This window comes from Aspergillus terreus, genomic scaffold (genome assembly GCF_000149615.1).
Source record: "Aspergillus terreus NIH2624 scaffold_3 genomic scaffold, whole genome shotgun sequence".
In the NCBI taxonomy this organism is placed as follows: Eukaryota; Fungi; Ascomycota; class Eurotiomycetes; order Eurotiales; family Aspergillaceae; genus Aspergillus; species Aspergillus terreus.
The window spans coordinates 1,815,069-1,832,273 of NT_165926.1; the positions used below are offsets into that span (position 1 = coordinate 1,815,069).

The following is a 17,205-nucleotide window of genomic DNA, read 5'->3' on the forward strand; positions in this document are numbered from 1 at the left end:
AGATACCACGTAAATATATACAGAGAAAATATATGTCCCTTATTTATCGTTACATATATGAACATACTAGTACCCAACATCCATACCGACTAATCCGTAGAGCGACCATCAGAAGTACTCCAGAGTAACTAACTATTCCGTACTCCGTATACAATCAAATGCTACCCACCGGTCCAACTCAAATCGGCGCCGGGGTGGAGCCTCCCCTCCGAGTTTCATCTCCATCCACTCATCGTCTCAGTCCGTCCTTGGCAGCTCTTCAGTCCAGCCGCTTTTCAAGGTTCCGTTCCATGGTCTGGTAGGCACCATCAATCTTCTTTCTATCCACCACTACTTGTATAGGGAAGTACGTCTATCCCCTTTATTTCTCCTTGAGCACAGCCGCGGCTCCGATCCCCATCGCCTGTCACGAGCCGTCGCCCATGACGATCAGCAAACTCTACGGAGTACCTTTGCTTGACTTCTCCACCAGTCTCCATACTGTAGATGATCTTTTTACTTGGCTGGTTAAAGAACAGTAGAACTCCTTTCTTCTATTCCGTACTCCTATTTCTACTCCTCTATCCCGAATCGGACAGCGTGGGAAATACAAGAAAACAAAGTGAGAAAATGCAAAGAGCTCGCGAGATTAAAAAGTCAAAGGGACCACGTTGTTAACCTAAAACGCAAGCAAAAAAAGCTCCAACGGTCTATAGGTAACTATGTACCTAGTCCCTGTCATCCCTATCTGACTCATCAGGTTTATTTCTCTCCTGATTAGACTGGTAATCGTCATGCATGCCCCCCCTACGGACTGCGTCACGCCGCACCACCATGGCAGATGACAGAAGACAAGTATACTCTCCCCATTGATAGGCCTTCTACCTACCTAAATACTGTACTCCGTAGTACTTGGCTAGCGCAGCTACCCCTATCAGATCGCCAACACGCCGATCGCCATTTGCAACGATCCGGTCGAGGTCTAGGGAGGAGTACGCTCGACAATGACGGTGAAAATAACTGACTCGCTTTGGCGTGCTCTCTGATCAAATTTCGGGGCCGCCCGAGGATTGACAGTCAAGACGTCTGCGACTGTGGAGCTGACGACGATCTGTCTTCCACTGTGAGAATACGAGGATTTTGGAGTAATGGAATGCGGATGTACCTCTCCTCAACTGCACCAATACCGATGAACCGGCCTCAACCCTCAACGCGACTGTCTTTTCGCCCAATATACTGATGATCCGTCATGCTAATTTCTGGCCAAGTCGCATGTACGCTACATCCATTGATAGGAAACGGTCCAGGAATCGGTTCTCTCCATTTGGAAGGATTCCATAGATGCTCACGTCAAGTATCAAGGAGGTAAGGCCCGCTCCAACATAGAGCAGCTTCTGTAAGGGAGCAAACGCTCATATGTGGTTGCAATGCAGACATAAACACCTGTCTGCCATAGTCAAGACTCACCGTGCTGAGGACAGCCAGGCAAACGACCAGATCCCAACGCACATCCTTACTTCTTCATTCTGCCTTGATGGCTGACCGCTGCTTTCACGATCAGCAGGAAAGTCAACCCTTATGGCAAAATCTCAACTCGTAACCTGAGCGAGTCATGTCTGTGCCACAAGTAGGAGAAGCATTACATCCGCGGACACATTCCTCTGATGATAGAAATTGCCTTCTCGAACGTAGAACACATCTATGTAGCTCAGAACAAGGGGGCTCCCTGCCTGCACGATTGATATTCTGTTGACACTCCCAGTTTCCTTCCGAATAGCGAGTATCGGAGGACACCCAGGACTCGTGGGGCTTGATCCCTTGTGCAACATGACGTGTTTCGCTGATTAGCCCTTGATTAAAGCAAACCGGCTTGACACTGGGGAGTTATTTGAAAGGCATCGTTGGAATGCATGTAGACAACTATAGGTCAAATGTCGTCAGAACTGAAGACAGGTGATGAAATGTAATGGACAGGAGACAAACAGAAGTACCCCTCCAGCTCGTCTTCTCTATTAAAATAGGTAATCTACGTTTGGGGGAGATGGTGGTCTAAAAAGTGGTATGCTGTCGAACCCTCGCTTCATGTACAATCAGCCAAAAAGAAAAAAAATCAAAGAATTTCGAAATTAGGCAGGTGCCGATATAAACGGAAGGTACCTTGGGTTCAAATATGAACGTAATAGGAAGAGAAAAGTACAAATCATATTATAACTAACACTAATCTACGATCAAACTACGACCAAGCCAAATGGCGAGATAGCAATATGATGTTGACCGTAAAGATGGACCACTGCATCCACAGAGGCAAGCCAGAGACTTCCCTCAAAGATACCGCGGTGAGTAGCGGGTCGAGGTTTGATCTTCTTTGCGTAAAATAAGCCTATACCACGTTGCATAAAGTCCAATCCAGGCCCGAAGGCGGGAAGGGACGGTACGGGCCAGAGTGTTGCAAAGGTCATTTGGAGGGGGAGGACGATGTTCTTGGGATCCGGCTCGCATTGGGCAGCAAGTGAACCTCGCAAACAGATGAAAACAAAAAACAACGGAATGGAGAGGGATCCAGTCAAACAAGTGTCCATTTTTGGAACGTGGGAATCTTAGGTCATGACTCGTAAACATGTTTTTGTTCGAAGGTAATGATCATATTCTTAGCTAGCATGCCGATACACATCAACGACCGCCGTCAAGACATGTGAACCATTTACTCCGAGGGGACTAGAAAACCGTTAGCACGTTGGTTCGACAGACGTCCACACCACTCCACTTACTATCAATCTCGCCGGCCTTGACGTCGTCAGAGACATCCTTGGGGCTGCGGCCATCAACCTGGCAGCCGACGGAGAAAGCGGTACCCAGGATCTCAAGGACGGTACCCTTGAGCTCCTTGGCGAGGGAACGAGAGCGCATGGTGCGCGCAATCTCGATGATGTCGTCCAGGGGGATGGACTTGTTGTGCTTGATGTTCTTCTCCTTCTTGCGGTCACGGGGGGGCTCCTTGAGGGCCTTGATGACCAGGGAAGAGGCGGAGGGCACAACAGAGACCGCGGCCTGACGGTTCTGGATGGTGAGCTTGACAGTCACACGGAGACCCTTCTGTACAGCGGAAACAGTCCACGTTAGCCATTGCTCCTTTCGTGCATCGCAGCAACCGTATTGAGTGCTTACCCAGTCACCAGTGTTCTTGGCAATATCTTCACCAATCTTCTTGGGGGACAGACCGAGAGGACCGATCTTGGGGGCGAGAGCGGACTGGGCACCGACTTCACCACCAGTCACTCGCAGGTGACTAAAACCATTGTTAGTGAAAGTCTGACGGGATGCGATAGCAATGAGCTCAACTTACATGACCTTCACCTCATTGGGGTCGAACTTGGGAGCTGCCCAATGGGTGTTACGTTAGTTCGCCATTTTGACTGTAACCAAGGAGATGATACTTACGCATGGCGAGTGCGAAAGGTCGTCAATCGTCCTTGGAGAATTGTCGGGTTGGTTGGTACAAGGAGAGGAAAAGAAGTTCTTGGGTGTTGCGGAAGATTATTTAACGGGCCCGCACTTCCAGCTAAGCGAGTCTCTCCTTCCGGAAAGGCCGCTAGGGCTCATTGTGTCACGTGAATAATTTTATCTTACGTAATCCATATCATCTGCCTTAACTAGCTACCTTCGATCTTGAAGCCAGGTCTTGCAACATTCGATTATTCTTATCTAAACGGGACTATGTTCCGACTGTATCGCGGGGTAACAAACTAAAATCAAATCACCGCTAAACATACAAAAGACCGACGATTGCCTTCGATACCATCCCTTGCTCTCGTCATGGGCATTAAACCTCATAGATCGATCTAGCTAGTTCCCGAAACAGCAAGCTTCATCAAATGATCCATGAAAGTCTGCAGCGACACATCGTCAGTGAATATGGTCTGCGATGTCACACCGCCACCGTAGCCTCCCGTCGTGTGGGTAGTGGAGGGGTTAAGCTTGGACAGAAGGAAACGGGCTTGAGAACCACCGGCATCACAAACAATGAACCGAGGCAGGGGGAAGCGATCCGCAATGAGTTCCTGTTGTGAATTTGTCAGCCATTGTCAGTCTGCAGATTGTTAAGTAGGGAATTCTCACTCTAGCATCCTCCTTGGGTTGCTCAAGAAGGGCCTTGATGTTCTCGTAGCCTTCCTGGTCCTGATAACCGGCCTTTCTCCATTCGGCGATGGTCTCTCCGTGGAAAATTAGAATGTGGAAGAATGTGTCCAGAAGGAGGATGTGGGTAGGCTGGATGGAAGCCGAGTCCAGTAGAACGGGCTGGCTACCCTCGTGTTCGAGGGAGTATGAATCTAGCGTGGGCTGGATCATGACCAGAGAGTCGCCGACATCCTCGTGGTTAAGCACGTGCCTGTAGAAGGCAGTCTCATCGGGGGAATTGTTGAACACCTGCAAGAACTGGCTTCTGCGGAGATGGAACATGAACTGAGGGTAGAGCGTGAAGTTCTTCTCCAGGCGGAATGAAGTCGGATCATCCTTCCGGTAGTCGGCGAAACGAGAGCAAAGTCTGATGAGCATACGGTCGACCCATCGGAGGACATCAGGACCATCATCTACCTCCGCCTTGAAGACTGCGATCCGTGCCATCAGCACTGCAGCAGCTTCCTGGTCGAAGGACTGTGCAAGGGTAGGGTCTCCGGCGGGGCCACTAAGTTCCCTTCCAACCGTCGTGACTCTGAGGTGGTAATGGCCGGACGAGTGTTGGTAGTATGTTAAGAACTGCATGACTCCTTTCTGGGTACCTGGCTGTACGGCTGCTGGGCCACCTTGGTTCGCAACCTCAAAGTAAATACCATAGCTCGAGGCGGGGTCGATTCCACACATCTTCCAGGCACATGTGTTGCCAATTCCGCATTCTGTCTCACCGACAGAGCTGGACTTCTTGTTCAAGGACACAGCATGCCCAATAAGCCCAGTAACCTTCAGTTCCTTGGTAGTCAGAACTTCAAGGGATGCGTTGAAACCCATTAGTAGGTTATCGTTGGCATCCTTATCGAAGACTCGGATAAACGATTGTTTGAACTGCGATGATGTGAAGCTGTCGGTGAGCAGCATGTGGCCTCCAGTGTAGTTGGAGAGGTTCTTCATTTCCAGAAGACCGACCTGGTCAAGGCAGCCCGCAAAGATGTCAACAATGTGTCCGTTGTGGGCCGCACGCTTGGCCATGTTATCGTAAAACTACTATCGTCAGCTACAAAGTCGATCGGCCGGATGGCATAAGAGAACTCACCTTGACAGCCTTCTTGTAATATTTGATGTTATCCCGGTCAATGTCGTGGTGGGAACGAATGGGTTCCTTGAGCTCATGTCCAACAACCAGACCAGGACCCTCGGTGGCTGCACCGCTGGTGAAAAGCATGATGCGGGCACCGGCGTTCTGGAAGGAGGTTTCGAGAAGGCCAACGGCAACTCCCAGGGCAACGCCTGTGCATCTGAGGGGTCGCTTGTCGTTGGCAACGGGCCATGGGTCACGCTGCAACTGTTCAAGAACATTGGTGATCTGGAACTCGGCTTGTTGGACAGGAAGAAGGAAACGGGCCGCCGGGCCGAGAGGGCCCTGGGGCGGTTGGTTGGGCATGGCCGGACGCATGCCTTGGGAGAGACCAAGCATCTCCTGGACTTGCTTCGCCGCATACTCCTTGCTGCCCCGGAAAACGTAGGACTTGGCACACTCGGTGTAGCCGATCTCGTGGACTTGAGCCTATTAGACCAGTCAATATAAGCCGCTACCAGTGAATATCGTGCACTCCATACCATAGTACCAAACGTAATCAGGCCCACCAGCGCATTAGGCGGAAGTAGAGACAAGCTCACGACCAAAGCATCTTTCAAAGCCTTCAAGCTGTCCTCCTCTTGACAGGTATCGACGACATAAACAAAGATAGGCGGCGGAGGGGCGGGGCGGGGGCCGCGCGGCAGTTGATACTCGATGGTAGTGTTTAGCGGGTGAAGTTCCGGAGGAACGACAGTGGCACTGATATCCTTATACTGAGGAGGAAGGGGATTGCGCATCAGACAGAAGGGACATATCCAAATACGGGCCCGGTCATCAACGTTGCTGGTAGCGGTCAGTCACCAACAACCCAAACATCAGTGTAATGGGGTGTTCTCCTTACGCATAGGGATTCAGGACACCGTTGCAGGGCGGCTTGCAGGTCACCGGTGCGTACTGTAGCAGTGGAGCATCGGGGCGTTCCTTGAGAGGAGTGTAAACAGCGCCAATGGGGACGACTAGGCGGGACGCTTCCTGTAGATGAGTTAGCACAACAACATGGATAAACAACCACCAGAACGAACCATGCGAGAGCTTGGAAACTTGTTCCAACTGAGCCGGATCCCATCACGATCCTCAATGTCAGTCCAGTAATCCTTCAAGGCCTCGTAGTCCATGATGCCGGGAGGACGAAGGGGGGAACTCGGTAAGAGTGGATTCGGGGGTCACGGTCAATCGGGAGTAACGACAAGGTCAGGGGGAAATGAATTGAAGACTGAACAAAGGTAGGGACTCAGTAGGAACAGTCCTGTCGCGTTCACCTTCTTCCAAATGGGCAACGCCAACAGCTGTGGTCTGGAAGCTAATGCGGGGATCAAGGAGGAGCACTGTTGTGTGAAGCTGGAGAAGGCATGAGGCCAGGTTGCAGCATCTTGGGTCTCTGTGCTCTCCCGTACCACCCTCGCCGCCTAATCCGCACTAAATCCGCCCTTTAAATTCTCCGTCCGCTCCCGCTTTTCTTTCTTTTCTCTTCTTTTTCCAAATGTTTTAATTCCGCCAGCCCTCACCTTATTTTTCGACAGCTTTCGTCCTTCTATGATGAAGCAGTCCTGGGGTTGAGCGAAGAGTAACTCGACCCGTCGCTGGGCACCTGGCTTTGAAAGGTCGTTCCGATCCTTTCGGATAATCCGGGAATCAGCAGTGGTTACACTTGTCCTTGAATATCGTATGGCAGAGACCTCTACAGAGGAGCGAGCATGGCATTAAAAGCGTAGATATCCTATTCACAGAATTCGGTTCAAATCTGAATGCGTGCCTCTGGGCCTGGACCGTAATCTGACATCTCAACACCAAACGCCTCGCGTGACCGCACCAAGCAAAAAGAACAAAAAAAGTGGTAAATGAAAAATCCAAACCCTATCACCGGTCAAGACCATCACTTCGTCAATCCATTTGGCGTGCGCGGTCAAGCCTCTCTAGGAGGCTTGCCCAATTGCTTGAGAAGGTAGCTGCGCTTGAAATATGTGTTCGGGTGGACAATGGTATCCAGGTCGGTCTGGTTCCAAGTTCCATCCTCTTTGACCTTCTTGATCTCGGCTTTGTGTGCCCACTCAAACACTCGGTTGCACGCAATGTGATACCGAGTCTTTTCGACATCCTCGCGTACCCCTCGTAGCACCTCCTTGTCATGGACTCCCGTGGACTGGAGCAGCCCGATGAGGTTGTCGGGAGAAAAATGGCGGTAGGGGCAGCCATGTGTCTGGCCAACTCCAGGGTTCGAATCATTAAGGATCTTCTGGCATGAGTAGGGGGGGTATCCTCGGCCTCTCCGATTGACATCACCACCAACATCTCCGTAGGCGTGTCGCACATTGTACTTGTACCGAGAGTTGAATTCGTCGTCCGTGAAGCCTTTGAACGATTGGCGCCAGAACAGAATACATTCTTCGAGCGACAGGCCGATTCCTTTCAAGAACAACGTATACTGAAGTCGCCCATAGTGCTTCAAATGGTTGTTCTTGCGCAAGGACATATGTAAACTGCGCATGCAAAGAGGGAAATGCTGGGAGAGGTGATCAATGCTGCTCGCGGTGATCGGAGCTCCATCAACGAAACCCTCTCCCTCAGAATACACCGACTCAGCACTACCGAAATTCTTGGACAGGTGGTTGAGGATGGGGGTCAGGCGATCGTCTTCGTCCAGTCGTGGTAGGGCTCGACTTGTGAGCTACGAATCGTCAGCTCTTCAAATATCCATGTCAGGATTAGAAACACACACCTCGAGCGCACGTTCCAAGCGGCTCGTGAATTCTGCCACGATCATACTCTGCTGCTCCCGCGCCGGAACATAAGCCTTCCCTTTCGACAGGAAAACAGCCCGTCTTTCGACCAACTCGGGAACCCTCTCCCAATCGACCTTATACCATAACTCGTCCTTGGAGCTGCGGAGGCCTGGCGTCGCGCTCAGAAGATCCCCCTCAAGATGCCGTCTCTCCTCCTCGCTGACAGGCTCCCAGTCCAGGTTGAGGCTTTCAATAAAGGCGCGTCTCTCTCTTGAGTCATCCCTCTGGAATCGGAAACGAAAGAGCATTGTCTCAGCCCGTGCGAATCGTCGGCGGAGGTCTTCGGTAGCCGAGAACGCCAAGCGGAGAATAAAGTGTGAGTAATGATCTTTCTGACGCTCATTCTTCAACCGCTGTTCTCCTCCGGCGGATGATGCCGAGGTATTGGAACTCAGAGGAAGGTACTTCTGGAGCAGAGGCTTAATATGGTCCTCCGTGTCGGAAGCGGATTTGTTTCGATAAGAGCAGGCCTCGATCTCAGCAAGAACTACGCGAATGATCAATTAGTGAAATTGCCAGCAAAAGTGCCGTTGCAGACATACCCTTTAACCGGTCGATCGCCCATTGTTCAAATTGTTCCAGAGTGATCTCTGCTGTCGGGGGGACGTCGTAGAAATTCAACCGATGAGGATAGTCCTGTTGCTTGAAGACGGGGGCAGCGAATTGCTTCTTTTTGTGATCAAGGTTGGCCCTTCGCTTTGGATCAATTCGGTGAAAGTCTTGCCGGATCATCTTGCAGACACTGTTCTGTGAGTTGTGTGCAGATAAAGCGTGTCTTGCTGTGGTTGATCATTCAAGTGCATCTCATACGGGATCGCCATCATCCGTTTTCGCGACTGCGACGCGACGCGCGCCGGCGCGGTCACATGATTTATGCATCCAATCGGGACACGAACAGAACCAATTTACCGAGGCCTCGATGGGACCACCTACTTTAGTAGAGGTACTAAGGTAGGAGGTAGTTAGGACAGAAGATCGCATGTGAATGGTGCGGAGTGTAGTACAATCACTACTACTTCTACCCTATTCTTCCTAATACACCTAGGTAGTGTACTCCGTATAGTTACTCTGCTGCTTCCTAAAACCATTCAATTTTGTGTGTCTGTCGGAAAAGCCGCCGAGGCCTCCGCTCACCGACTTCCTAAAGGAGCCACCATCTACAACCCCACGCAAGGATCGCGTGCTTCCCCAGTCGGCAAAAAGTGTTGAGCTCCGGAGAATCGGAGAACCGCCGCAATAAAGTACAGGTGCACTCCGTCAGCTTCACCTCCACGACGACACACAACTCCTGTCATCGCACATTCTTGCAAATAAAGACCTGGGGATTCTTGCACCATCATCACCATGAAACAATAATACCGGTTATTACCTGTCATTCTTTCGATCCGGAAAGCTATACCTATCCACACCTTCGACTGGCTGTCGCCAACAGCGCACGTTCCATCTATCGTTTCGCACGACCAAGACTCCAATCGCAGACACTAGACTAAGACACAATGACATTCGCAACTCGTGAATTCAAGAGGGCCGCGCGAATCATCCTCATCGGCGCCCCCGGCGTGGGCAAGGGTACCCAGACAGAACGGCTACTCGCCAAATTCCCGCAGTTGGCCTCGATCAGTTCCGGGGACCTCTTGCGAGAAAATGTTCGAAATAAGACGCCTTTGGGTATGCAGCAACATATCTCCGGTGACGATGACCGCGCGACTAACAACCCTTGTCTGCAGGAGTCAAAGCCGAAGCGACCATGCAGTCGGGGAATCTCGTCCCCGACTCCCTGATACTAGACCTCATATCTGCCGAATTTCGATCCAAGGGCTGGCTCTCCACCGCGCCAACCCCGACGATATCCCCCGCGGCTTCATTCATTCTGGACGGCTTTCCTCGCACCGCTACCCAAGCCTCCACATTGGATTCCCTCGTCCCCGTGAACTTTGTCGTCCATCTTGTCACGCCGCCGTCTGTTATTCTCTCCCGGATCGCCTCGCGCTGGATTCACGAGCCCTCCGGCCGGGTCTACAACACCGACTTCAATGCACCCAAAGTTCCCGGCAAGGACGATGTCACCGGCGAGCCTCTGACACAGAGGGAAGACGACTCGATCGACACGTGGAAACAGCGGCTCCACAAGTTCGAGGAAACAAGCAAGGCCCTGATCGACCATTACCGGCGAAAAGGCTGTCTATGGCGAGTGGAGGGCAACACGAGCGACGAGATCAGCCCTAGACTTTTTGCAGAGATCGAGCGGAGATTCTGTTGACGCATCTGTCCCTTGATACCACTGTTTGATACTTCTCTGTACTATATGTTCTTGTGATGTCCTGTTCCTTGGCGGCACTTCGTTTCTTTTTGGTTCAACTTCGGGTCACGAGTTGGAAATTGGATCCTTGAATAGGTAATTGCAGAAAGAAAGCATTCTCCATGTCTTGTCTATACCAGTCATGAACCTCATATCACGATGTGGGATATCATACAATCATAAAATTATAAACAGTGTATCAACCCTAACTCTTATTCTCCCTCCCCTGCGTCTGATCTTCCAACCCCATCCGAGTCTTAAACTCCCTAGGACTCTCCCACTCCTTATTCCGCCGAAACCCTTTCCACAACCCAAGCCCTCGGAACTTCGCCCACCATTCCGCTCGCCGGTACTTGCGCTCCATGCCGGGCCCCCCAAACTCCGCCCCAGCCTTGGCCTCGTACACCGTCGCCAGCCCGCGCCGCAACATCTCATACGACACGTCGCGCCGGCGGAACGGCGGGAAATCCAGCGCCCGGCGCACATACACCGACGCCACGACCCGCTGGTACTGGTCCTGGCGATGGACATACGCGCGCACCCGGCGCGTCATCAGATACGCCGTCAGCCACTGGTGCGCCTCGCGGGCGAACGGCTGCGCCGGCCGCCCGAAATGCGCCAGCTCCGGGGCGTCGATCCCCGCCAGCCGAACATGCACCTGTCACACCACACCGTTAGTCTGAGTCTGAGACCCGGTAAGCACTAAGAGGGAAGGCACGCACGGTTTTATCCCTCAACTCCTTCTTCGACGTCGGCACCTTCTTCCACGGCAGCCAGCCCCACCCGGCCAGCCGGCCGCCGGGCGTATGGAACAGGCGAAAGTTGTCGCCGTCGCCGACGCTGGTGACCTGGCCGAGGATGCTGCGCTGGCGGAAATACGACGGCGCGATGCTCACGGCGTCCGGGAAGCGGCGCAGGTACCGGCGGTGGATGTGGACGATGCCCAGGATGGCGGTGGTGAGGATGGCGGTTGGGATGATGGTGCGGAGTTCCGTGAACGCGGCCCAGTCGAAGGCGTTGACGGACTGGTTCCAGTCTTTGTTTGGGCGCGATGGGCGCGCGGCGGGGGCTGTTGGCGGTTGTTGTGCTTGTTGCTCAGTACTTGGGCTGGGGGTGTCGGCTTGTTGCGATTCGGAACCCCATGGCGGCCATCGCATGGCGGCTCATAATCTCTTTGCTTCTTTGGGCGGGTGCAAGGCCGTCGAAACGTGGTGGTGGTGCGGAGAAGGTAGAGGGTTGGAGGCGTGGATGTTCCACAAGTTGATTGTGTTAGGCCGGGCGGTCAGTCCGCGGTCAGTCCCTTATATCGGCGGCACATCATGATAGTTGACCAGCCTACCATTTCACAAAGCGCACGATATACATTCTCCTTTTATGCGAGGGGTTGACCCGCTTATTATATATTTCTGAATATGGTCTGTTCAGATATTAGAGATCACCCTGTGAACGTTGTATTGTGCGGGTCTATCCTAGTACAATGCCTGAGAAGACAAGCTCTATACACTGTGGCTGCAAACTATACAGGAGCAAACCCCGGTAGTGTGGATTCAAACAACAAAGAGATTCTACAACCCACGCGCCATTGAAAGATGAACGACAGAGGAACAAGGAAGCAATATGTCCATACAATAAGGTAAGAGGTATAAAAGCGTCTATTTCAGAGTCGCCGGGAGGCTGGTCTTCGCCGAGGAGGCGGCGGTGTTGACCGCCTTCTTCAGCTTCTCGTCCTTGAGTTTGCGCAGGTAGGCGAAGAGAACAATGAAGATGAGTTCCATTCTACAGGTTGTCAGCACATCCATATAGAACCTTCACGCATATCAAGAAACATACCTCTCCTTCGTCATCATCAAAAGACCCTGCACCAAAAGACCCTTCAGGATCTGGGGTCCAATACCCTTGAACAAGGAGAGCATTCCCTCGTTCTGAACTATATAACGCATGACCTCACCAAAGGTCTTGAATGGCTTGCCCTCGCGGCCTGGGGGCGGGCGAGACTGGAGGCCAACCTTGGCCACGATCAGAGGTTGAGTGGCAATTGTGGCCATGGCCTTGGAGAGCGCACCGAGGACTGGTATCGTTAGTTCGACGAGCCTAATGGTAAGATGGATTCGAGGCACTTACGGAAAGCCTCCCAGGGCTTGAGGTTGTTCTTTCCAGCAAAAAGAATATCCTTCAGGCGCTGGTAGGCACCGTAGGTGATGGCTGGGTTGACGACGAGAATCAGACTGGCCTTGAGACCTCTCCACAGACCAGTCCAGCCATCCTCACTCTCAACAACCTCACGGCCGGTGTCGATCAAGCCCTTCTTCTCGCCCTTGGGCTGGGTTTGCTGTCTTGTCGTGATGACGGCGACGGGAATGGTGAAGATCTGGGCGACAGCACCGGCCACCGCACCGAGAGACAGTTCGATAGCCGTACCAGGAGGCTTCGGTACCGACTTGGAGGACATATAGAGGGTTCTCACCACCGAGTACCAGTAGAAGTAGGCGAAATTGGTGGAAGCGACGCCCAGCAAGGATCCCACCATTCCCGAGTATAGACCCTCCACACCTTCTTTCTCGACGATCTTGGCAATACAATCCCAAGTTGACTTGTAGTGATCGGCATCTGAATCGTCGCCCTCCGATGCGGCCTTCTTTACCTGAACCTGCAGTTTCGTCTTGACCCTGGGTGACAACCAATTGGTTAGCCGGGGCGTTCTTCTTGTATAATGATGCGACGGGAGAGCACTTTCACCTACAAGTCAAGAGGATAGACCATGGCATTTGCGAGGACTGCACCGGTGGCACCGGCGACAGCACTACCCCAAGGGGAGAGGCGGACTTGTTTCGATTGACCGGCCATCTTTGACACGGAGGCGGGCAACCTCTCTGGTATTTTAGATCGAGGAGGGAGAACAGGAGGGAGGAGAGAGGAAGGTAGGTCGACGATGGTGCAGTTCAATCCTCGGCTCGGCGTGGAATGTCAGCGGAATTAATTGGGAGGAGAGTAAATTCCGGGTGGGGTCCGCGAAGCCGAACAGGAGATGGTGATACCTCCGGAGGTTGATAGAGACGAAAAAAATAGAAAATGGGAGGACCACCAGTTCGGAAGTGAGGAGAGAGAAACACAGGAGATAGACAATGGCCTCCAGACCAGACTGACCGAAAGCTAGCGAAAAGAAATCGGCAAGGAAGAGGAGGATCGAATGCGCGCGGCCAGACCGAGAGTAGTAGTCTAACTACAGGGAGTGGAAAAGCACCTCGGCGCGCTTGGAGGCGCATGACGAAATGAGCCGAGGTCCATCCGCCGACACGGCTTTCCTCTTCCCTTCACCACTCCCGTTTCTCTCCCCCGACACGACAACTTCAAGTCCTTGCGTCGCCCTTCTAGTCTCTTTGACGCTTACCCCATTTATTCATCATTTCCACTTGGGGTTAATCTTTGAGTTCTTCTCTCCCATTCCTTCCAACTCCCCCACCACAACGTGATTGGGTGTGGTGCTTGACCTCGGATGTCATACCCTCGGACGGTTGACGGGCCCGGTCGGAAGGGTCACAGGAATCCTGTGGACTGCGTCTTCTGATAGGTGCTTTTTTTTCGCTGTCTGACGCCGCAGGCTGGTTGGGTGGCCGTTGTGGGGGAAGGTCAGGGCAGTGATCATTGCGGAACGATCCCAGTCGCGCATCAAGCACGATGTCCCGACCCAGCGCCGCCACGCAAAACACGTTAATTACCCAGGCTCTGGTACTTAGCTGCTTTAGTCCTCCCGACATGTCGATGCTTTTCCTAGTCGAGAGATCTTCGCACTAACCTCCAGTTAGAGAGCGGAACGCAATGTATCATCGGCAACCTCGCAAGCGCAGGCCCTGGAGGCGGCCATTGACGCTGCCGAACATTACATGAAAGCCCTGAGATTGGCAACCGTCCAAAAAGACAAACAATCGCTAGATGCAAAATGTAAAGAGTGGCTGAATCGAGCGGAGAGAATCAAAGAAGCCACAGACTGGCAGTCGGCAGCTCGAGGTCAAGCCAGGGCTTCCCGCTCTCTGGTATCTACACGCAAGCTCACCACCCGTGAAGAGATTATCCTTCTAGAAGGAGCCAAACTACATGGGTTCATCTTCCCTCCCTGGACCAGGGCGCCCGATCCGTCAGAGTTCGTGCAGGGTGATGCTCCTTTCATGTACGTAGAGTAGTCCGAGGGAGGGATTCAAACAATTTACCAACATTGATCATTCTGACACGAAACAGCGACCGTCCAGAACTTCATCTTTCCAGTCTGCAGAGAAACATCTTCGATGGCTGGAAACGCCCCGTTGAACTGCTGTCGACGGAGGTTGGCGATGGGTCGACAGCCCCCGTCATGTCTGTTTCGGGGAAGACGGATCTGGTACAGGACGTCTTAACCGACTGCTCCGTTGTTGCCAGCCTTTGTGCTACCACGTCAAGATTGGAACGTGGTCTAGATAAGGTATGGTTACTTGTTCATTTGATGGACCTGTGATCTAACACGGAAGCAATAGTATTTCCTCCCATTGGTGTATCCTCGTGGGGAAACCCCCGAGCCCTCACCATCTGGGAAATACATCTTCCGATTTTACTTCAACGGCTGCTTCCGGAGAGTGGTCATAGATGATCGCTTGCCATCTTCCAGAACGTCAAGGTCGCTTCACGTGATCGATCGCAACAACCCCAATTTCCTGTGGCCTGCACTTGTGGAGAAAGCGTATTTGAAACTGCGCGGAGGATACGACTTCCCTGGGAGCAATTCTGGCACCGACTTGTGGGTGCTGACTGGCTGGATCCCGGAACAAGTCTTTCTCCACAGCGACGATGTGACCGGCTATCAACTATGGAAGCGATTGTACAGAGCATTTCATTGTGGAGACGTCCTCCTGACGATAGGCACTGGGAAGCTAACCGAACAGGAGGAGACCGAGCTCGGACTCGTCAGTGAGCATGATTACGCGATTCTGGACATGAAGGAAACCAAAGGCCGTCGCCAAATGCTTGTAAAGAACCCATGGGCTGGGGCGGAGAACACTCCCGAGGAACCGAGACACACTTCAGAATCCCCTTACGATGCACCGTCGTTTTCTCCTGGGACCTTTTGGATGGACTGCGACAATATCCTCCAACACTTCGAAAACCTCTATTTGAATTGGAACCCGAATATCTTCCAATATCGCGAAGATATTCACTTCACGTGGGATCTCTCAGAGGGAAGAGGAGTGGCTGGGTGCTTTGTCAAGAACCCTCAGTTTGCGTTGTCCACTGAAATAGGAGGGACGGTCTGGTTGCTACTTGGCAAGCATTTCCGGACCATGGAGCATCACTCGAGCACCGATGCTCATGGCGATCCAGCGTTCATAAGCTTGTATGCATTCAATGCAGGTGGCAAGAAAGTGCCGTTGAGCGATGGTGCGCTTTATCGCGGACCCTACGTCGACTCACCCAACACCCTTATGAGGCTGGAAATGCCTCCCAAAACGACGTACACGGTGGTGGTTTCCGAACAGTCACTGCCTTCTCTGAGTCAGAACTTCACTTTGTCTGCCTTGTCGACCGCACCAATTCACCTATCTCCGGCCCAGAACAGGTTCATGTGTGTGAGGAAGCTACATGGCAGCTGGACACCTTCAACCGCGGGCGGAAATGCAGAGTCCGCCAGGTACCCCCTCAATCCCCAATTCAGCCTAGAGATATCGGAAAAGACCGACGTATCTCTCCTGTTGGAATGCCCCGACACGGAGCTGGCGACCCACGTGAAGTTGTTCTGGTCCAATGGTAGCCGCATATCACGAGTGCGGAGCCGCGACATCATCACCGATAGCGGCGACTATCGTCGTGGTGGATCTCTCGCGGAGAAGAGTGGTCTAGACAGAGGGTCTTACACTATTGTCTGTTCTACATTTGCCCCTGATCAACTGGCCCGCTTTACTCTCTGGGTCTCGTCCTCTATTCCATGTCAGGTCAAGCCCCTGCCATCAGAATCTGCTGGACGAAGGGCGGTACTCTCTGATATTGGCGTGCTACCTCCGGGCAAGGACCGGATGCTGGCCCCCCTGCAGGTTCCAAGGTTGACGCGCATTAAACTTATCGCTCGGAGCAGACTGTCCGTGATCGGCAATCATCCTGTTGGGCCTTCCCCGGTGTTGATGACGGTCGAACTGGGCCAGGGGCCATACAAAGAAATATTGGCCACGTCGGAAGACGGAAACCACAGCGACGCCATCTCGGGAGTCCGAGTGGAGGACTTTGATCTACGACCAAATCTCGAGGATGAGGGTGGCGTCTGGGTTGTCCTTGAGAGGATCGGAGGACCTGGAGGACAGGTGGAAGACCACTTTGAGGTGGAAGCGCTGGCGGAGGAGAGGGTGGACATTGGCGAGTGGATTGTGGAAGATGCGTAGATTTGTGCTACATGGAGTATAGATTAAGGCAGATGGGCTCAGTGAACATACCAGCTTCAATTGCATTATATGTACAGGTACCCTGGTACTACCTTGTTCTATGTATACATCGATCTCGTTCAGATAGGCGGGTCTGGTGGAGCGCATTGCTCGGGGCGGAAGATAACAACCTAAAACCACTCTCTCCCGAGCTTCAACGTCATCCCGCTTCCTCTGCATCGTTTACCCCCCACCACCCCCAGCATCCCCGCTTCTTCACAAAAACCTCCCATCGAATCTCCTTCCCACATGGCGACCTCTATCCCCGCTGGTCTGCGCTCAGCCGACCTTGGCCGCTTTGCCGTGCGAGCCGCCCAGCTCGAATCGGTCAAGCCGGTTGTTGCCTACTGGTGTGAGTGCTGGACCTGATCTGACCCTGAATCTGCACTGACAAGACCTCCG

The 17,205-nt window shown here is 52.7% G+C and overlaps 7 protein-coding genes across 7 annotated transcripts; 2 read left to right on the top strand and 5 right to left on the bottom strand.

Annotated features, from left to right (window-relative positions):
• Window positions 1–2,680: 2,680 nt before the first annotated feature.
• On the bottom strand, window positions 2,681–3,421 carry ATEG_02542 (60S ribosomal uL11 domain-containing protein; the record flags this gene model as incomplete). Its single annotated transcript, XM_001211720.1, has 4 exons — window positions 2,681–2,694; window positions 2,748–3,265; window positions 3,323–3,356; window positions 3,418–3,421. The coding sequence occupies 4 exons, from the start codon at window positions 3,419–3,421 to the stop codon at window positions 2,681–2,683; spliced, it is 570 nt and encodes a 189-aa protein (XP_001211720.1).
• A 397-nt stretch (window positions 3,422–3,818) lies between these two features.
• sec23 (GTPase-activating protein SEC23) lies at window positions 3,819–6,405 on the bottom strand (the record flags this gene model as incomplete). Its single annotated transcript, XM_001211721.1, has 6 exons — window positions 3,819–4,037; window positions 4,096–5,193; window positions 5,246–5,716; window positions 5,770–6,073; window positions 6,132–6,262; window positions 6,313–6,405. The coding sequence occupies 6 exons, from the start codon at window positions 6,403–6,405 to the stop codon at window positions 3,819–3,821; spliced, it is 2,316 nt and encodes a 771-aa protein (XP_001211721.1).
• A 788-nt stretch (window positions 6,406–7,193) lies between these two features.
• Window positions 7,194–8,802, bottom strand: ATEG_02544 (DNA primase subunit PRI2; the record flags this gene model as incomplete). The annotated part of the gene is made up of 3 exons (XM_001211722.1): window positions 7,194–7,955; window positions 8,007–8,557; window positions 8,613–8,802. 3 exons carry the CDS (start codon window positions 8,800–8,802, stop codon window positions 7,194–7,196), a joined length of 1,503 nt encoding a protein of 500 aa, XP_001211722.1.
• Window positions 8,803–9,566: 764 nt separating this feature from the next.
• Window positions 9,567–10,330, top strand: ATEG_02545 (adenylate kinase ADK2; the record flags this gene model as incomplete). The annotated part of the gene is made up of 2 exons (XM_001211723.1): window positions 9,567–9,738; window positions 9,798–10,330. 2 exons carry the CDS (start codon window positions 9,567–9,569, stop codon window positions 10,328–10,330), a joined length of 705 nt encoding a protein of 234 aa, XP_001211723.1.
• Window positions 10,331–10,574: 244 nt separating this feature from the next.
• On the bottom strand, window positions 10,575–11,526 carry ATEG_02546 (thermonuclease family protein; the record flags this gene model as incomplete). The annotated part of the gene is made up of 2 exons (XM_001211724.1): window positions 10,575–11,027; window positions 11,092–11,526. 2 exons carry the CDS (start codon window positions 11,524–11,526, stop codon window positions 10,575–10,577), a joined length of 888 nt encoding a protein of 295 aa, XP_001211724.1.
• A 495-nt stretch (window positions 11,527–12,021) lies between these two features.
• ATEG_02547 (putative peroxisomal carrier protein) lies at window positions 12,022–13,213 on the bottom strand (the record flags this gene model as incomplete). The annotated part of the gene is made up of 4 exons (XM_001211725.1): window positions 12,022–12,145; window positions 12,200–12,437; window positions 12,491–13,035; window positions 13,110–13,213. 4 exons carry the CDS (start codon window positions 13,211–13,213, stop codon window positions 12,022–12,024), a joined length of 1,011 nt encoding a protein of 336 aa, XP_001211725.1.
• Window positions 13,214–14,044: 831 nt separating this feature from the next.
• Window positions 14,045–16,764, top strand: ATEG_02548 (calpain-like protease PalBory; the record flags this gene model as incomplete). The annotated part of the gene is made up of 4 exons (XM_001211726.1): window positions 14,045–14,095; window positions 14,173–14,534; window positions 14,603–14,822; window positions 14,875–16,764. The coding sequence occupies 4 exons, from the start codon at window positions 14,045–14,047 to the stop codon at window positions 16,762–16,764; spliced, it is 2,523 nt and encodes an 840-aa protein (XP_001211726.1).
• Between the last annotated feature and the right edge of the window lie 441 nt (window positions 16,765–17,205).